Here is a 15115-nt window from a genome sequence, read left to right as displayed (position 1 = left end):
CAAATTCCAGGGATGCTACCAGCAGACGCACTCACGCTTCTCTCAGGAGCTGGTTAGGGACCCTCTGCAGGACCAAGGACAGAGAGGAATCCACAGCTCCAGCTGAATTATCCACCCACCACGGACACAGGACAAAGAAAACAGAGGAAAACCAATAAATCTCGTCTCTCTTCTCTTCCCTTTACTCTCCCTCCCCAAGAGGTGAAGGGATACGGCAGAACACAGCATTCAAAGCTCACCTTAAAAAACCTCAGGCACCTCAAGTTCCCCCCCTGCGCGCTCCACGTGCTACATTGGTGTTTATTAATCCATGTTGTACCAGAAAATACACGCTGAAAAATGAGGGTAGCAGCTTTCAGGGAGTTCAGGAAACTCGTAGCTGAGCCCAGGCAGAATTCCCTCCTTCATTCAAACCAGCTCCCCAAAAAATAATTCAGAAAGCTCCTATGGTTCAATGAAATCTTAAAGAGCAATAATATTGATACACACATTTTGAGCCTGTTTGGCAAGATCAGGATGAAGACCTGTACAAACATTTTCCTTAAGAAAGCAGAATCCCATGAACAAAGGTTGTAGTCATTAAGAGGAGACTGAATGCCAAATTGTGTTCATCCTAACTTTAAAGGAATTTTAGGGGTGTTTTATGTTCAGTATAATCCAATTGTTCATCTTCAGATGCTCCTGCACTACAAGCCATCCATATCTTTTAAGTCCTGGAGGAAGAGTTTGAGAAAACTCTTCCTTGATCCTTGATGCACCAGATTACTGCAACTCAAAGCAGACCTAAAGTTGGCAAATCCCTAATCCTAAAATAAAAGAAAAATATAAAAATGAGAGAAAGATGATTCTTTCCTCTCCCAAATCACGATGGTTAAGGATAATTTAATGCCCAGCTTTGTGCAGTGAAGACAACCAATCCCACAAGAGCCCAACTGACAAAATCCTGGCCTTATTATTTACCACGCTGCCCTCCATCGGTTTATCTGTCTAAACCAAAACCCCAGGATGCTTCTCAGATTGTGGATTGAGAGACTCCACCCATTCAAAAAGAGGGATCTTTGTAATTCGGAGCTCTTTGATGATGCACTTGTGGTTGCCTGGAGAGCAGATACTTGGATAGCTCAAATCCCCAGTGTTCTGGTACACCGCTGCTTTGAGATGGTCCAGGAGTTTCACATTCCTGATCACCTTCGGTCTTGGTGCTTTATGGCAGATGCTTTGTGCTCCATCTGGTTTTCATTCCGCACAGATCCTTAAAGAATTCAACCTAACTTCTGGTTTCTGGGAAGAAGTGACATACACTAATATAAAAAGGTTTCTAAAAAGCCTTATGAGGAGCGGCTGAAGGAACTGGGCTTGTTTAGCCTGGAGAAGAGAAGGCTGAGGGGAGACCTCATCACCACCTACAACTGCCTCAAGGGAGCTTGGAGAGAGGTGGGTGCTGGGCTCTTCTCCCAGGTGATGGGGGATAGAACAAGGGGAAACGGCACCAAGCTGTGCCAAGGGAGGTTCAGGTTAGAGAGAAGGAGGAAGTTCTTTCCTGAGAGGGTCGTCAGAAGCTGGAACAGGCTGCCCAGGGAGGTGGTGGAGTCCCCATCCCTGGATGTATTTAAAGAGCGGGTAGACGAGGTACTTAAGGATATGGTTTAGGGGATAGACAGGAACGGTTGGACATGATGATCTCAGAGGGCTTTTCCAACCAAGCGATTCTGTGATTCTGTGAAATCCTCTTTTCCCCATATTCTATTTGAAAGGGCAAAACTGCTCCTAAGATGAGCACTTCATGTTTCAGCTGCAGTAGCTGAGTGTCACTTGTCTCATTTCTGCCTCTTGCACTCTCCAGAATTGGTCAGTGCATTGACACTTTATAACATATATTTGCATTTTATATTAAAGCAATTTTTCTGGAATATCTGCAATGGTGGATTGTCACTACGATGGTATTTCATTACTCAGAGCAAACGCAACCAAAGGAACAATTCTTTCAAGCTAGACAGTCCCAGCATCTTGTTTAGGCCAACCTGATCTGCTGTGTACATCAGCTCATGCAAAGCTGGTGGACCTGGCTATGGCTGACTTCACAATGAAAATTCAGACTGTGACAGCCCTGCAAAGCAACAGCCACGGAGATGAAGTGTCCTGAACCCACTCCAGGAGCTTCAGATAAGGAGTTTAAGTCCTCTGCCAGATCTGATGCCAATGGTGCACATGTCGAGAAATATTTTGGTTTAATCGGGCTCCTTGCTGCTATCCTGAAAATACTTTCTTGTCCTATCTCACCCTAAGCCTCCTGAAAATAGTTTATTCCTAGCAGTTACAAAGCACCTGGAGAAGGCATCCAGCACTCAACCACTGTGTTAAGCCAGCATCTCATCCCATTTTATTCTTCACAGAATCCCAGAATGTGAGGAGTTGGAAGGGACCTGGAAAGCTCCCCCAGTGCAACCCCTGCCACAGCAGGATCACCACAGCAGTCACACAGGAACACGGCCAGGGCTTTGGGTGTCTCCACACAAGGACACTCCACAACCTCTCTGGGCAGCCTGGGCCATGCTCCAGAACCCTCACACTCACAAACTTTGGCCTCATCTGCAGCTTGAACCTCCTGTGCTCCAGCTTGGGACCATTGCCCCTTGTCCTGGCATTGGCCATCCCAGAGCAGAGCCTGGCTCCTTCCTCCTGACACTGCCCTTTCCAAATGGATCCCCAGGAATGAGGGCACCCCTCAGGCTCCTCTGCTCCAAGCTCAAGAGTCCCAGCTCCCTCAGCCGCTCCTCAGCAGGAGATGCTCCACTCCCTCATCATCCTTGTGGCTCTGCACTGGACTCTTCCAAGCAATTCCTGTCCTTCTTGAACTCAGGGGCTCAGAATCTCCCCAACAAATACCACTGTAACTGCAAAACACACTGTGGTGGGGGAAGCTTTCCCAGTCAAAGCTGGATCTTTGTGGGAAACAACCGCTTGGCAACTTCTACACACACACGGCATCTCCTTCAGCCAAGCAGCCAACAGCTGATCACTGTGATCCTCTGCTGGTGGTGACCATCCTTCTTGAAATACAGTGGAGGACACACATCCATGCCATGTCCACACTTGCTCTCAAGCTTAAGCTGCAGAAAGGTGTCTGATGAAGCCCTGAGATATCTCCCTGTCTACACTTCTTTATTTTAGGCAAACTTTCCTGGGTTTAGTAATTGAATGTACTAACCAGCCGTAAGGAAACCGAACATGTTTTGATGTTAGGCTGAGGCTCTGTAGCTATGCTTTGCGCCCTGAAGACTTTGCACAGCCTTTAAGAGTCTCTGAAAGTGAAAGTTTGAAAGTGAGAAGAGAGAAAGTAACTTAAAACCTAAAAGGCCATTGCAGGAGCTATATAAAGCTCAAACCTGAGGCTCGATGCAAACACTGTATTGCTGCTCCTGTGATCTGGCTGCAGCAGACGAGCTATATCCTGTTTTTAAAAGCACCGAGCTGAAGTTACTGCAGCTCAGATTTTGTTTAATCATTCTCAACTCTTACAGCATCACCGTAATTGCTATTGATGCTGGCTTGCAAAGACAGCAGAAAGGGCCCTATTAGGCCAGTGCTGACTAATTAGGTTGCAATGACTTGATCTGTGTCTACACACGACAACCATCAATCCATTTAATCACCTCATTGCTTCATAAGAATTAAAATCCTCCTCTACATACAGCCAGCATCTTCATTAAGGGAACACTGCAAGATTCTCATCTATAAACATGCCACACTGCCTATTCACAGGCTTTTGTCAAAATAGCCTTTTAAATAAGGGAGCCACTGCACATATCAAAGACCACATTCAACGCACACTGTAAACAGGACACGGCATCACAAAAATTCAGCAGCAGGCCAATGCTTTCATAAACATTGGCCAACGTACCGTCAGTGAAGTCCAACGCGTACACTGGAAATCTTCGTGCAATGTCATCAGAAATCCCCTTGCCAACGTTGAGAAACTCATGCAGCTAAAGAAAGGAAGGAAGTGCTGTGTCAGTTTAAAGGCTCACGCATTGTTAAAGAGATTAACCTCCTTATTCAGTAGCGATAGGAGCAAAACTGCTCATTTTGAATAGGGCATTCAAATCAGATTTTCGTAATGATAATAAAAATAAACCCTCTGGACTTCAATTTATATCTTCAAAAGGATTGTAAAAGAGAAAATCCCCCAGACCACCCTGTTTTCCTCCCTTCCTTCCCTTCTCCCCCTCCCATTCATATCTGCACCCCTGCCGTGCAGGTGAGGGAGCTGATGCACTGCGTGGAAGTGACTCGCTGTCAACACCCTGGCCAACAGCAGGATCAGACCTTAGGGTGCTGGATAACACCTGGGTATCCATGGAGTAAGCATCAGGTCAGAGATACCTTTCCCACCTCTCCAGATAACTTATTTCTTTAGATGCCACTGGAAACACAAGTGTTATGAGGAGTGGCTGAGGGAGCTGGGGAGTTCAGCTGGAGAAGAGGAGGTGAGGGGAGACCTCATCCCCTCTGCAGCTCCTGAAAGGAGGGGGTAGCGAGGAGGGGTCAGGCTCTGCTCCTCAGCAACAAGTGATGGGATGAGAGGAAATGGCCTCAAGTTGTGCCAGGGGAGGGTGAGGTTGGATATGAGGGAAACATTTATACACTGAAAGGGTTATCAGGCACTGGAATGGGTTTGTCCAGGGGAGTCCCCATCCCTGGAGGTGTTTAAAAGACGGGTACGTGAGGTGCTTAGGGACATGGTTTTGTAGTAGGGAGGTTAACTGTCAGACTCAATCGTTTTAGAGGTCTTCTCCAACCAAATGATTCTATGAAACACTTCCTCCAAATCCACCTGAAGCCTCTGAAGGGGGATCCCCAGCAAATGCTCCCTTCCTTGGCATCACCACAGAAAAGGGAGACCTCAAATCAACATAGTAGGGGAACTAAGACTGCACCTCAAACTGCACCAAAAAGGGGACAGGCTAGAATAACTTCATACAATCAAACTGTAGTTTGTTTAAAGGCAGTAAAATCATTGTGAAAGGGTTCCAAAAGTCTAACACATTTCCTTTTATTCCTGGTTTGGGGGTCTGCAAGGTGCAGTACAACTGTTTTTACGATCTGATGCACACCACAAGCAATATGGAGTTTTTCAGAAATACGTGACAGCTGCTATTGACTTACAGCCTCCCAGTTCTCACCACCACTCCTCACAGAAAGCACATGGAGAGCATCACAGTAGGCAACACTTGCAAATGAGGCACTTGTCAGATTTTTTTTCCTGTTATCCTCGACTCCGAGGACCCATACTACTCTGAAAAATCAAATGCACCTTTATACAGTGCTAATTACCCCAGCTGTCTCAGCTAGAGCATTTCATATGTTTGCTGCAGAATGAGACACTGAAGAGTTATAACCTCTGCTAGGGAGTGTAAAAAGAAAAAAACCAAACCACAGATCCAAAATTTACACCAACAGATCATGTCAGAGTAGCATGGACATCTTCCCTACTGCTTGGCTGGTTTAACTGATGAAAACTACTGCTTTCGAAAGGGCTTGACACTGCAGTGCTCATTTAAGAGACTACATACAACTTTACCTTTTCTGATGGGACTCGCCTGCCTTGCAGTGCCAGGAAGATCAGAGCCACCAATAAAACACAGCAAGGAACCCTCTCCTTTAGGAGGCATACACCGGGCACAGCAAACATTATGGTTTGATCCCTCAGAGGACCAGCTCTATCAGTGATGAACACATCTCATATTTCACCAACTTCAGTCAATTCTGTGGTACTTTGCATTTTGCCAATACACCTGTGTTACTTCAAGCCAGTTTCCACTCTCCAACTTGAACAACCAAGATGAAAAATACTGCAGACACCCACACAACATCTGCATTTTAAGCATTTCCGAAAAATGCTATGAGCCAAAACCATATTTGGAGGCATATTTGGACATCAAAGCCATATGCACTCAAAAAGCTATTTAATTTTTCACCCCCAGAAAGACATTCCTGAAGGCACGAGTCAGTCAGACACTCACAATGACTTTAATGACTAATATGTTTACTCGTCTCGCTGCAGTGAGCACAGGAAACGATGCTCAGGGTATCTCATCTTCAGGGGAAGATGCTGCTGCCCCGGGGCTGAGAGTGGGATGGGGAGGGAAGGGGCACCCATGCATATTGCCTGTTCATAGGCAACAGTGAGTGGAAGAGAAAACCACTTAAATTCTTGTCCCATGAGGCACATTGAGAGATGTGCAGTGGGTTATGTCTGAGAACCCCGATCCCTTCACACATCTGTTGCATGTGTGCAAGTTTAGCCTAGGGTGGGGCATGGGGTTGTCAACCTAAATCTCATCAGTGGCTAAGTATGGGGAAGAGGGGAGATTTGGACTGGATATGAGGAAGAAATTCCTCCCTGTGAGGTGGTGAGGCCCTGGCCCAGGTTGCCCAGAGAAGCTGTGGGTGCCCCCTCCCTGGCAGTGCCCAAGGCCAGGTTGGCCGGGGCTTGGAGCAGCCTGGGCTGGTGGAGGTGTCCCTGCCCATGGGGGTTGGACTGGGGGGGCTGTGAGGTCCCTTCAACCCAAACCATGCTGTGATTCTGTAATTATATATGGCAAATCCTTCTCTTTCCTCTCTGCCCTGCTAACTTCGTACTCAACTTGGCTTGCACTGAGGAGAGAAAAGACCAAGTTTACTGACCTCTGAAGGTACTGCCCCTTTTTCATTTTACTTTTATCTCCCAACCTATCCACCATGCATCTTCATCATCTAACTCCAACTCCAGACACTTTTCAGTCTGGCTTTTGCCTCCTGCCATCTTCTGAGCTTGCACATCATGGAGGCAACCAAAAATTCTGGTAAGGACAACGGTAACACTTCAGTCTTGCCCTTTTTGCTTTGCTTCCTCGTACCCTCTGGTGCTGAGAATTCTTTGGACAGAGATTTCCTTCCTTTTTCTCCTTCAGCGGGTCATTTGGCTGACCCATTGGCTTTCCACTCCTGTTCATGATGGCACCTCTCTCACAGCCTGCCATCTTTTTAATTTAACATCCTGATGGTAGGTGGCCTCATCCAGGTAGCCTTTCTTTCCCAGAGTTGCACCCCCTACCAAACTCAAGGCTTATTAGCCTTCTATAGTGCTATATACAGAGCTGCTTGAACTGCAGCTCAAGTACTCAGCACCAAATTCTCCTTCAATCTCCTGTTCTTCCCTTCTGTAAGCCCATCCAGTACTTTGCCCATGTTGCTCCTAGTAGAGAGGGAGGAAAGAACAGCAAAGAGGAGCACACAAAAAAATCCTAGACAGAGTTAATGCATTTTCTACTTTCCATTTTACAGATCCCTCCAGGTCTCTTGCCATAAACCACCATTGTTTGGGTTAGAGGCTAAACCTATGAGTTACACAGCCAAATGGAAAATATCAGCTCCAACATCATCGACCCTTTCTCAATCCTCCCCTAAAGTACTGCGTGGTTCACAACTATTTTACACAGCCTAGGAACACACGTTATTCTCCCTCCTTCTGATGCTGAGCTGACATAGCCCAGCCCTGTGAGCAAACCCACAAAAAGTATCAGACAAAAATCACAGCCAGAGCATCAGAACTGTTAGCAGCTCCTCCGTGAACAAAATCACAATCAGACGCCTCAGTAAACGAGAGGATTTCAGGCTGGTTTAATTATGACTGAGTACGCAGCCTTGCCTAAATAATCCTCCAAGGTGAGCCAAAGCAAACTGGCTGTGCTGTAGGCATAGCATTGTACGCAGCCATCATGTCCCCTTCAGTATTTTAGCAGAGGTAAAAATCAAGCATTTGAGGCCCGTTTCTCCCCCATCACTGCAGGATCAATGGAAGAAGGGAGGCAGATTTTTATGCTACCAAGAGGCTTCACTCTCCCTGAAGGTTCACGTGTAATAATACAGTAGCTTCAGATTAGGGTATTTATTTCACCAGTGGTTCACAGGCTGAAATTACACCTCTGGTCTCATATAACTTGGTGCTCATATTAAATGCTTCCTTTCTAGAAGGCTGTCACACAGGGCAGGGAGAAAGAGATGCTGCTGGAGGTGGCTCTCATGCAGGCTATGATCTCAAATCAACCTCACTTCTCCAGGTAAATCTTTGCTTGCCAGGAAAAGCAATCTCCATCCCAGCTCTTCAGGTCTATGCTGGCAAGGCAGCGTCGGGGACAGCTTCTTCCAAGAGCTATGAGAAAAGCAGTTACTACTACACATTACAACTCCTGAGAGAGCTGAGGGATAAAACCTTTTAAAAACAAGGATTTACCAAATCCAGCCCAAGAAAGGTCAATGCCAAGAGCAAGTGCTAAAGAAACAAGCCTCACTAGCTACAGTAATAGCTCAGAGCCATCAAAGGTCTGCCTGGCCAAGGCAGGTAGGAACCACCACTTCCCAGGGCCAACACCTACAAGCTCATCATTACATCCAGCCCTCCTGCTCAAACCACAGAGCAGAAATTCCTCTGCAGATAATTAAAAAAGGCTGCTTGCAGCACAAGACAGAGCCAAACACTTGAACCAAAAACTCTATCGAAAGACCAAGTGCAAAGGGTTAAACCTACTTTACCCAAATGATGTTACCACAACTACTCCAAGTGCTACCACTCAGAATGACACAGGTTTGAAGGGGGTTTTAAGACCTACTGCAAACTGAAGAGCAGGTATGGGGTCTAGTGAAGCTCAAAGTGCTACTTATAAGCAAGGGGATTTTGCAGGAAAAACACGAGCTTTGCTCATTTCCAGATGTGCAGATCAAAACCTCTTACTTCTATTCCAGGAAAAAATAAAAGTGATAAGTTAACCAGCTTCTGCACTGCAGGCAACCCAAAGCTTTAAGGTTACATGTAATTCAGGGACAGGAGCAGCAAGCTGGAGATGGCACAATTTGTTTTTCAGGTATGCTGTCTGGTTAAAGAATGGATTTCTGAACGGAAAAGCAAAGCAATGACCAATACACAGGAAATTCCAGAAAAGAAAGCAGAGTTACAGCATTTCCCTCGAACTTGAGTACAAAGCAAGTAACGTTATGCAGAGCTACAGATCAAACAGGGAGAAGTCAGGCCAACTACTGACAGGCAACTTAAGTGAAATTACCATGCAGGGATGGCCAAGAAAGCTTTTGGCTGTGGGATAGACAAGCAGCAGCTTCTTCAGAGACTTCTGGTTGTAAGGATTAAGTACCTTGGACTGACAATGCACAGATCAATTAATCCCACCCTTGACTGAGCATCCGGATTCAAAGTCCAGTAACCATTTCAACCCTCTACTGCCTCTGCATCCCTTTAGCATCTGCCTCTTCAAAGTGTGTTTTTTCAGGTTTACAGCAGGAGCTGAGGAAAGTGGACATACAAACAGTGGCTGTTCGAAGAAATCTCAGCACTGAGAGCTTACTAAGATTCATAAAATGGTTTGGGTTGAAGGGACCTCACAGCCCCCCCAGTCCAACCCCCATGGGCAGGGACACCTCCACCAGCCCAGGCTGCTCCAAGCCCCGGCCAACCTGGCCTTGGGCACTGCCAGGGAGGGGGCATCCACAGCTTCTCTGGGCAACCTGGGCCAGGGCCTCACCACCTCACAGGGAGGAATTTCTTCCTCATATCCAGTCTAAATCTCCCCTCTTCCAGTTTGAAAACATTCCCCTCCATTCTATCACTCCATCTTTTGTAAAAAGTCCCTCCCCATCTCTCCTGTAGCCCTTTCAGGTCGTAGAAGGTGCTCTAAGGTCTCCCCGGAGCCTTCTCTTCTCCAGGCTGAACAACCCCAACTCTCTCAGCTGTCTCCATAGCAGAGCTGCTCCAGCCCCTCAGCATCTTCACAGCTCTCCTCTGGGTGGAGAAGAGGAAGGTTATCCTCCTCTCTGGAGGAGATCCCAATGGATGCAAGCAGCACAAGTACTTCATCTCCTTAATCTAAACCCCTTGCATTTACACATTTGGACACCACTGAAGCAGGGACACAGCAGATGTTGACCAGTCTTACCTTGAGGGGCTTGGGACCATGCGATTTGTGCCCATCGCTCATCCCCGAGGGTCTCTGATTCACCACTGTCAACAAGTGCCGTTGGTGGACTAAGGCTTCCTTGAACTCCTCTTCAGTTTTGGTTTCTAGGAGCTTCTGCCGAAAGGTTATGTCCGAAAACATTGTGGCAAAGGTCCTGCCCACTTCTGTAGCAGTCTTGGTACTTTTCTGAGTGGAAAAAGGACAGAAAAAAAAACCTTGTAAAACTATTTTCTTTCACTTCCAAAAGGTAAAACCAATTATTTGCCCCACTGGGCACCACCTGAAGAGTAAGCTGCAAGAGTCTTTGCTATCCTGCAGCATCTCAGCATCACTGCTACTGGGATGGAAATACACTGTAGTCAAGGCTCCTGCAGGTAGAAGTGTCCTGATGTCTTTTCTTGAAGACAGATTTTTGTGTACGCCTGCTTTGTTAGCTTCCTGTTTTCTGGGCATTAAAACTCAACTCAGTTGGCCTCTCTGGGGTAATTCTGACAGCACAAGCAGAGATTTAGAGCTCTCAGCTGAAGCAGCTGCTGGTGCAGAGGAAAGCTTAGGAAACAAGCAGCTGAGCATGCACACAAGCAGCAGTGTCTGTCTTCACCAAATGCCTGGAAGGGACAAAAATGTTTGCTCACAAACATTAAAAAGGAACAAGTGCCTATTTGCAGGCTTTAATGTTTCTGTGAACCACAGGGCTGATCTTTGAGGGTCCAGCTTCAATGGTATCCAAGCTCACTTTCCTATTGTTCCAAGCACCTTGGAAATTAGATGCAAAGGCAACAGCAAAGGAGATGGAGCTCCCCATCCCTGCACAAAGCCACCAAAACCAAGCTCTGCACATCCTGACCTGCTCAACTGCTCGTACCACTTTGGTCAGGACAGATAAGAGACTTGCCAAGGCAAAGTTATGCCGAATCACAGCTCAGTAAGAGATCTTTGTGATGCAAAGTTTTAACCCCCCTGCCTTAGCTACACTCAGCACTCATCATGCAGCAACTGCTAGACACCCCCAATCAACCACCCTCCCTTTGGACAGTTTCCAAGCTCCTCGCATTACCATGAAAGTAGTAGCGAGCATTACGTGGTTCATCTGAATTAGTTTTCGTGATTCATAAGAAAACAGAGGGACAATTTCTCCATGAACACAAACAAATAAGTCAGTGCTGCTTGACGCAAAGGCATGGACATGTGGGTGGCACCACGCTGGTCCTAAAGTCATCACTCACTGCCCTGCCTCCACCTCTCCTCCAACACAGGGAATGTCCCTTTAGATGTGCTCACTAGTATGTGTTCAATTTAGGTTTCTGGGGAAGGGTTTGGATTTAAGTGAAGATAACCTGTCCAGGGAGTTGCTTTTACAGGTTTTAAGCTTGGTCCTTTCAGACTGAAGCAGCCTGGATTTGCCATCACAGGGGTGGCTTCTCCTTTCACCTCTAAGCAGCAGTGGTCCTTGGGCTGGATGCTGTGAGGGGTTATTTCAGGTTGCCCAAAGCTGCTGCCTTGCTTTGCTTTCCCAGAGAGAGATGCATGGGTTGGAGGAAGAGCACAGAGATTTGCAAGAGAACTCAACTTCCATATTAGAGAAGGCCAAGGAACTGGACTCCTCAGCACAACAGATGCCCACTTTCTCAAGCAAAGCTCATTTAATCTGTTACTGTCAGCAGGTTAATTATTTTAACTGCTGCACCAGAAATGCGTACTTAGAGCTGGCTAGATAAACTCATTTAAAATAAAAAGCATATTGGCAACTGCAGCTCTGGCTCGGCCTCCACTCCCTTTCCTTAATTTGATGCCGTCCATTGGAACTGTGAACTTTCAAGTGGATGCAGAGCTGTTCGCCGGGTGCTTTGCACGTAGCTGGCTGGAGATAAGCAAACTGCCATACAACGAAAGAGATCAATGCAACCGCACGCAGGATCAGCTTGGTCACCTGCTGCTTTTCATAAGGAACGTCAATATGTTTTCAGCCTGTTGGGCTTGAGATCTATGCCAAAAGCATTCAACTGCTCAGTTGGGAATATCTGCCAGAAATCCTGGGAAATAAGGAAACACCAGTATTTCCATTTAAACAAGGGTGGTGATGGAGCAGGGAGGAGACAGACTGACCAGACTAGAAGGTCCCGAGGTCACACCGAAAGCATTGAAGGGCAGGAAATTGAAGCAGGATATGTCTTGTTCCAGACAAGGTCCTCAACCTCTCAGCACCTTCCCAAAGCACAGACCTGGTAGCCCCAAGGTGTAAACAGCCAGCTGAAGTGTGAAAAGGTCTTGAGCTTTGAACTCCTTGACCATTAGCTAGAACACCACATCTTCATCAAGCCAGTGCTTTCTAGGAAGGCAGGATGGTGATCCCCAATTGACCTTGATGCCCCCCACGATACTGCAGTAAATGTGGACTACTAGGTCATTTGTTGGCCAGTAAGTACACTTAAGCAAGATTCAGCCTTGCTGTTTTGAGTGCCAAAAAGCTATGAAAGCACATCCCGTAGGACATCAAAAGCACAGCCTGACCTTGCAAACACCCCAGGCCTTAAATAGTCTCACCCATTCCACAATAGTACTCACAAAACTACACCTTTCTCTTAGTTATATCAGTCCATCTACAGCTGCTGCAACCACATCTGCAGCACAACTGTCAGACCCATCAAGAGTTTGCTGGGAAGAAACCCAGACCTTTACAGCAGGGCATCAGCTGCAGACCCACAAGAGCCCTTCACGAGCCTGGCTTTAAGCAGGAACAGCATTCCTTACCTCTAAAAATAGTGACTAAACTGGTAAAGCTGGAAGGGGAATATGTAGAGTATTACATGCATCATGGCAGCAGCTCTAGCAAAAAGTGTATGGGGACTACAGACACATTTGATCTCCTCCCATTCAGGCTAGAGGCCATTCTCCAGTATGAGACAAGGACACAGCTGACAAATCTACCCCTCACAGACACTTGGCATAAACCATCTTGAAAACTGCTGAGAAGATCTTGAGCCTTTCACATCCCCTTGTGTTTATAAATAATATATGGTCATTAACTCTAGAAGAAGACCAAGGAAAAGCAACACTGGGAGAACACTCGTAAGTGCCAGAGCCAACAAGAGTGCAATACTCACCATTTTAGGAGGAGCCAGGACTAATATCACAAATCTCACTTCGCAGGAGTTCTCACCCCAGTTCTGAGGCCTCTCCAGGCGGCTGATGCAAACATGACGTCTCTGGAGGGACTTTATAGTGCAACTGCCAAGGAAGAAGGCATTGTTACACACGGCACTGTGACACATGGCATGCTATCTCCTGGTGTGCGAGGTTTATAAACAAACATTTCAACCTTGAGAGACACAAAACGTTGTTGGTTGTGAAAGGGTCACTCCGAAAGTCTTAAGCAGTGACTTTGTTAGCCCAGTTCTGCTAAACTCCTCTGTACAATTTGACATCCGTGTTTTTATGGAAAATAAATGTCAAGATTTCAGGGTGCAAAATCAAAAGAGAGTGCAACATACCTAGCACTTGCAGTGCTACAGAAGCTTCTACAAAAAAGCCTTCTTAGAAAAAAAAACCACAAACCCACCACGTACAGTACTGGAAAGCAGTTTACACTTCATTCCACCTGATCTCCAAAAGTGCTTCTGGAAACACTAAGGCATGGTGCCAAACCAATATATTTCCACTTTTGCCTTGGGCAGATCTCTGTTTGGCTTTCCCTATTTGTCCTCAGCTTTTATATTTTTCACATCTCTGGTACAGGTGTTACAACACCAACCCCTGAGGAACACCTCTCATCACTGCTGTCCGCTTGGACGTGGAGCCATTGACCACAACTCTGGGGTATGGAGAGGAAAAACTGACTCTAAAAGGCTGCTCTTTGTTATTGAGTTGCTTCATACAAGCTACAAGCACATACAAGCTAGTTTTCCTGGCAGCCAGGCCAAAACCTTGTGTCTCTCTCAATCAGGAGTCCACCGTTTCCTTACCTTGAGGGACTGGGAGAGCGTGCAACAAGATCTCACAGTGCTTAGGCAGTAATGAAAGATTTAGCAACACAGAGCACATTCTCAAGACGCTGAGAAACCCACTGTCATCATTACCCATTTTGATCTGGAACAGTTTTATCCATAGACTTCTCACACCTATGAGACAGGTTTTTCCAAGTCCTCTGTAAAAGAGCTTTATTGGTACTGACACATGCATCCGAATCCCATTATCAGATACACCACTAAAACTGAGTGAGGGATTTCCAGCCTTGTTTAGGACGATGCATGGACACAGTTTAAGTCAGTAATACCTTTACACATCAGATTGAGCTGGTTTAGTGAGGGTAAAACCCGATTTAAACAGGTGCCATAGAGAAGGTCTAATGCACCTGAGCACAGAGAGGAGAAACAGTGCCCTTGTGCAGAATGCAGCTTATGCAAGCCTGGTCTTGCTGTTATATCTCTATTTTGGGGGGGAAAATGGTGTCTCAGCACTTTTAGTGCAAGGCTAAGTTACTTCTGCCCATGCATCATTCAGCATCTCAAGCTTTTCTTCAAATTTAACCCATTACTCAGCTGACTTAAACCCAGCTATTCCCTGTGTAGCACTTACAGCTCCCACATTGCTGTTTTAATTCCAGAATCCAGCTACAAGTATAAAACAAACCGAAACTGCAGTCCCTAGTAGACTTGTGCAAATATTTGTAAAGGACAAAAAGAAGTCGTGGTTCAGCGTGGAGAAATCCCAAGTTATGCAAGACTGCAAGCAAAACTCTGCACAGCTCAGGCCAAGAGGAGAGCCACTTTGAAAACGAAGCAGATTTTCTCAAGTACCACTTAAGTTCCCACTGAGAAAAAAATAAATCTGAAGGGTAAATAGCCAAAGCCCCAGAAACCCTGAGAACTAGCAAGACATTTTCAGCTGACTCTAAATCAAGTCTGGTTTGGCCAAAGCCTCCAAGTTCCCTTTTGGTTTGGGTTGAGCTAAATTTGATTCTGCTTTGGTTTGGCCAACAAGCTGAAAAAAAACCTATTTTTGCCCAGTATTAGTCACACAAGGAAATGATGGGCTATGATTTAATGAGATGCCAGGTTGTGTTCTCAGCAATTTTATCTTGATCCTCCAATAATTGAGCTCATAAAAAG

The 15115-nt window shown here is 46.2% G+C and overlaps 1 protein-coding gene across 1 annotated transcript in view; it reads right to left on the bottom strand.

Moving 5' to 3' along the window:
- Positions 1 to 3901: 3901 nt before the first annotated feature.
- The window catches only part of LOC104540782 (sodium bicarbonate transporter-like protein 11), a gene marked incomplete at both ends in the record, with an annotated part of 43057 nt that continues 31843 nt past the window's right edge, over positions 3902 to 15115 (bottom strand). The window contains 3 exons of the mRNA XM_010184667.1: positions 3902 to 3986; positions 9987 to 10193; positions 13112 to 13235. Coding sequence (XP_010182969.1) covers positions 3902 to 3986; positions 9987 to 10193; positions 13112 to 13235 — 416 coding nt within the window. The remainder of the gene's footprint in view (positions 3987 to 9986; positions 10194 to 13111; positions 13236 to 15115) is intronic.

The sequence above is a fragment of the Mesitornis unicolor genome, unplaced genomic scaffold (assembly GCF_000695765.1).
Source record: "Mesitornis unicolor isolate BGI_N332 unplaced genomic scaffold, ASM69576v1 scaffold11255, whole genome shotgun sequence".
NCBI classification, from domain to species: Eukaryota; Metazoa; Chordata; class Aves; order Mesitornithiformes; family Mesitornithidae; genus Mesitornis; species Mesitornis unicolor.
The sequence above is the reverse complement of the archived record's forward strand: the minus strand, read 5'-3'. Positions and strand labels throughout refer to the sequence as shown.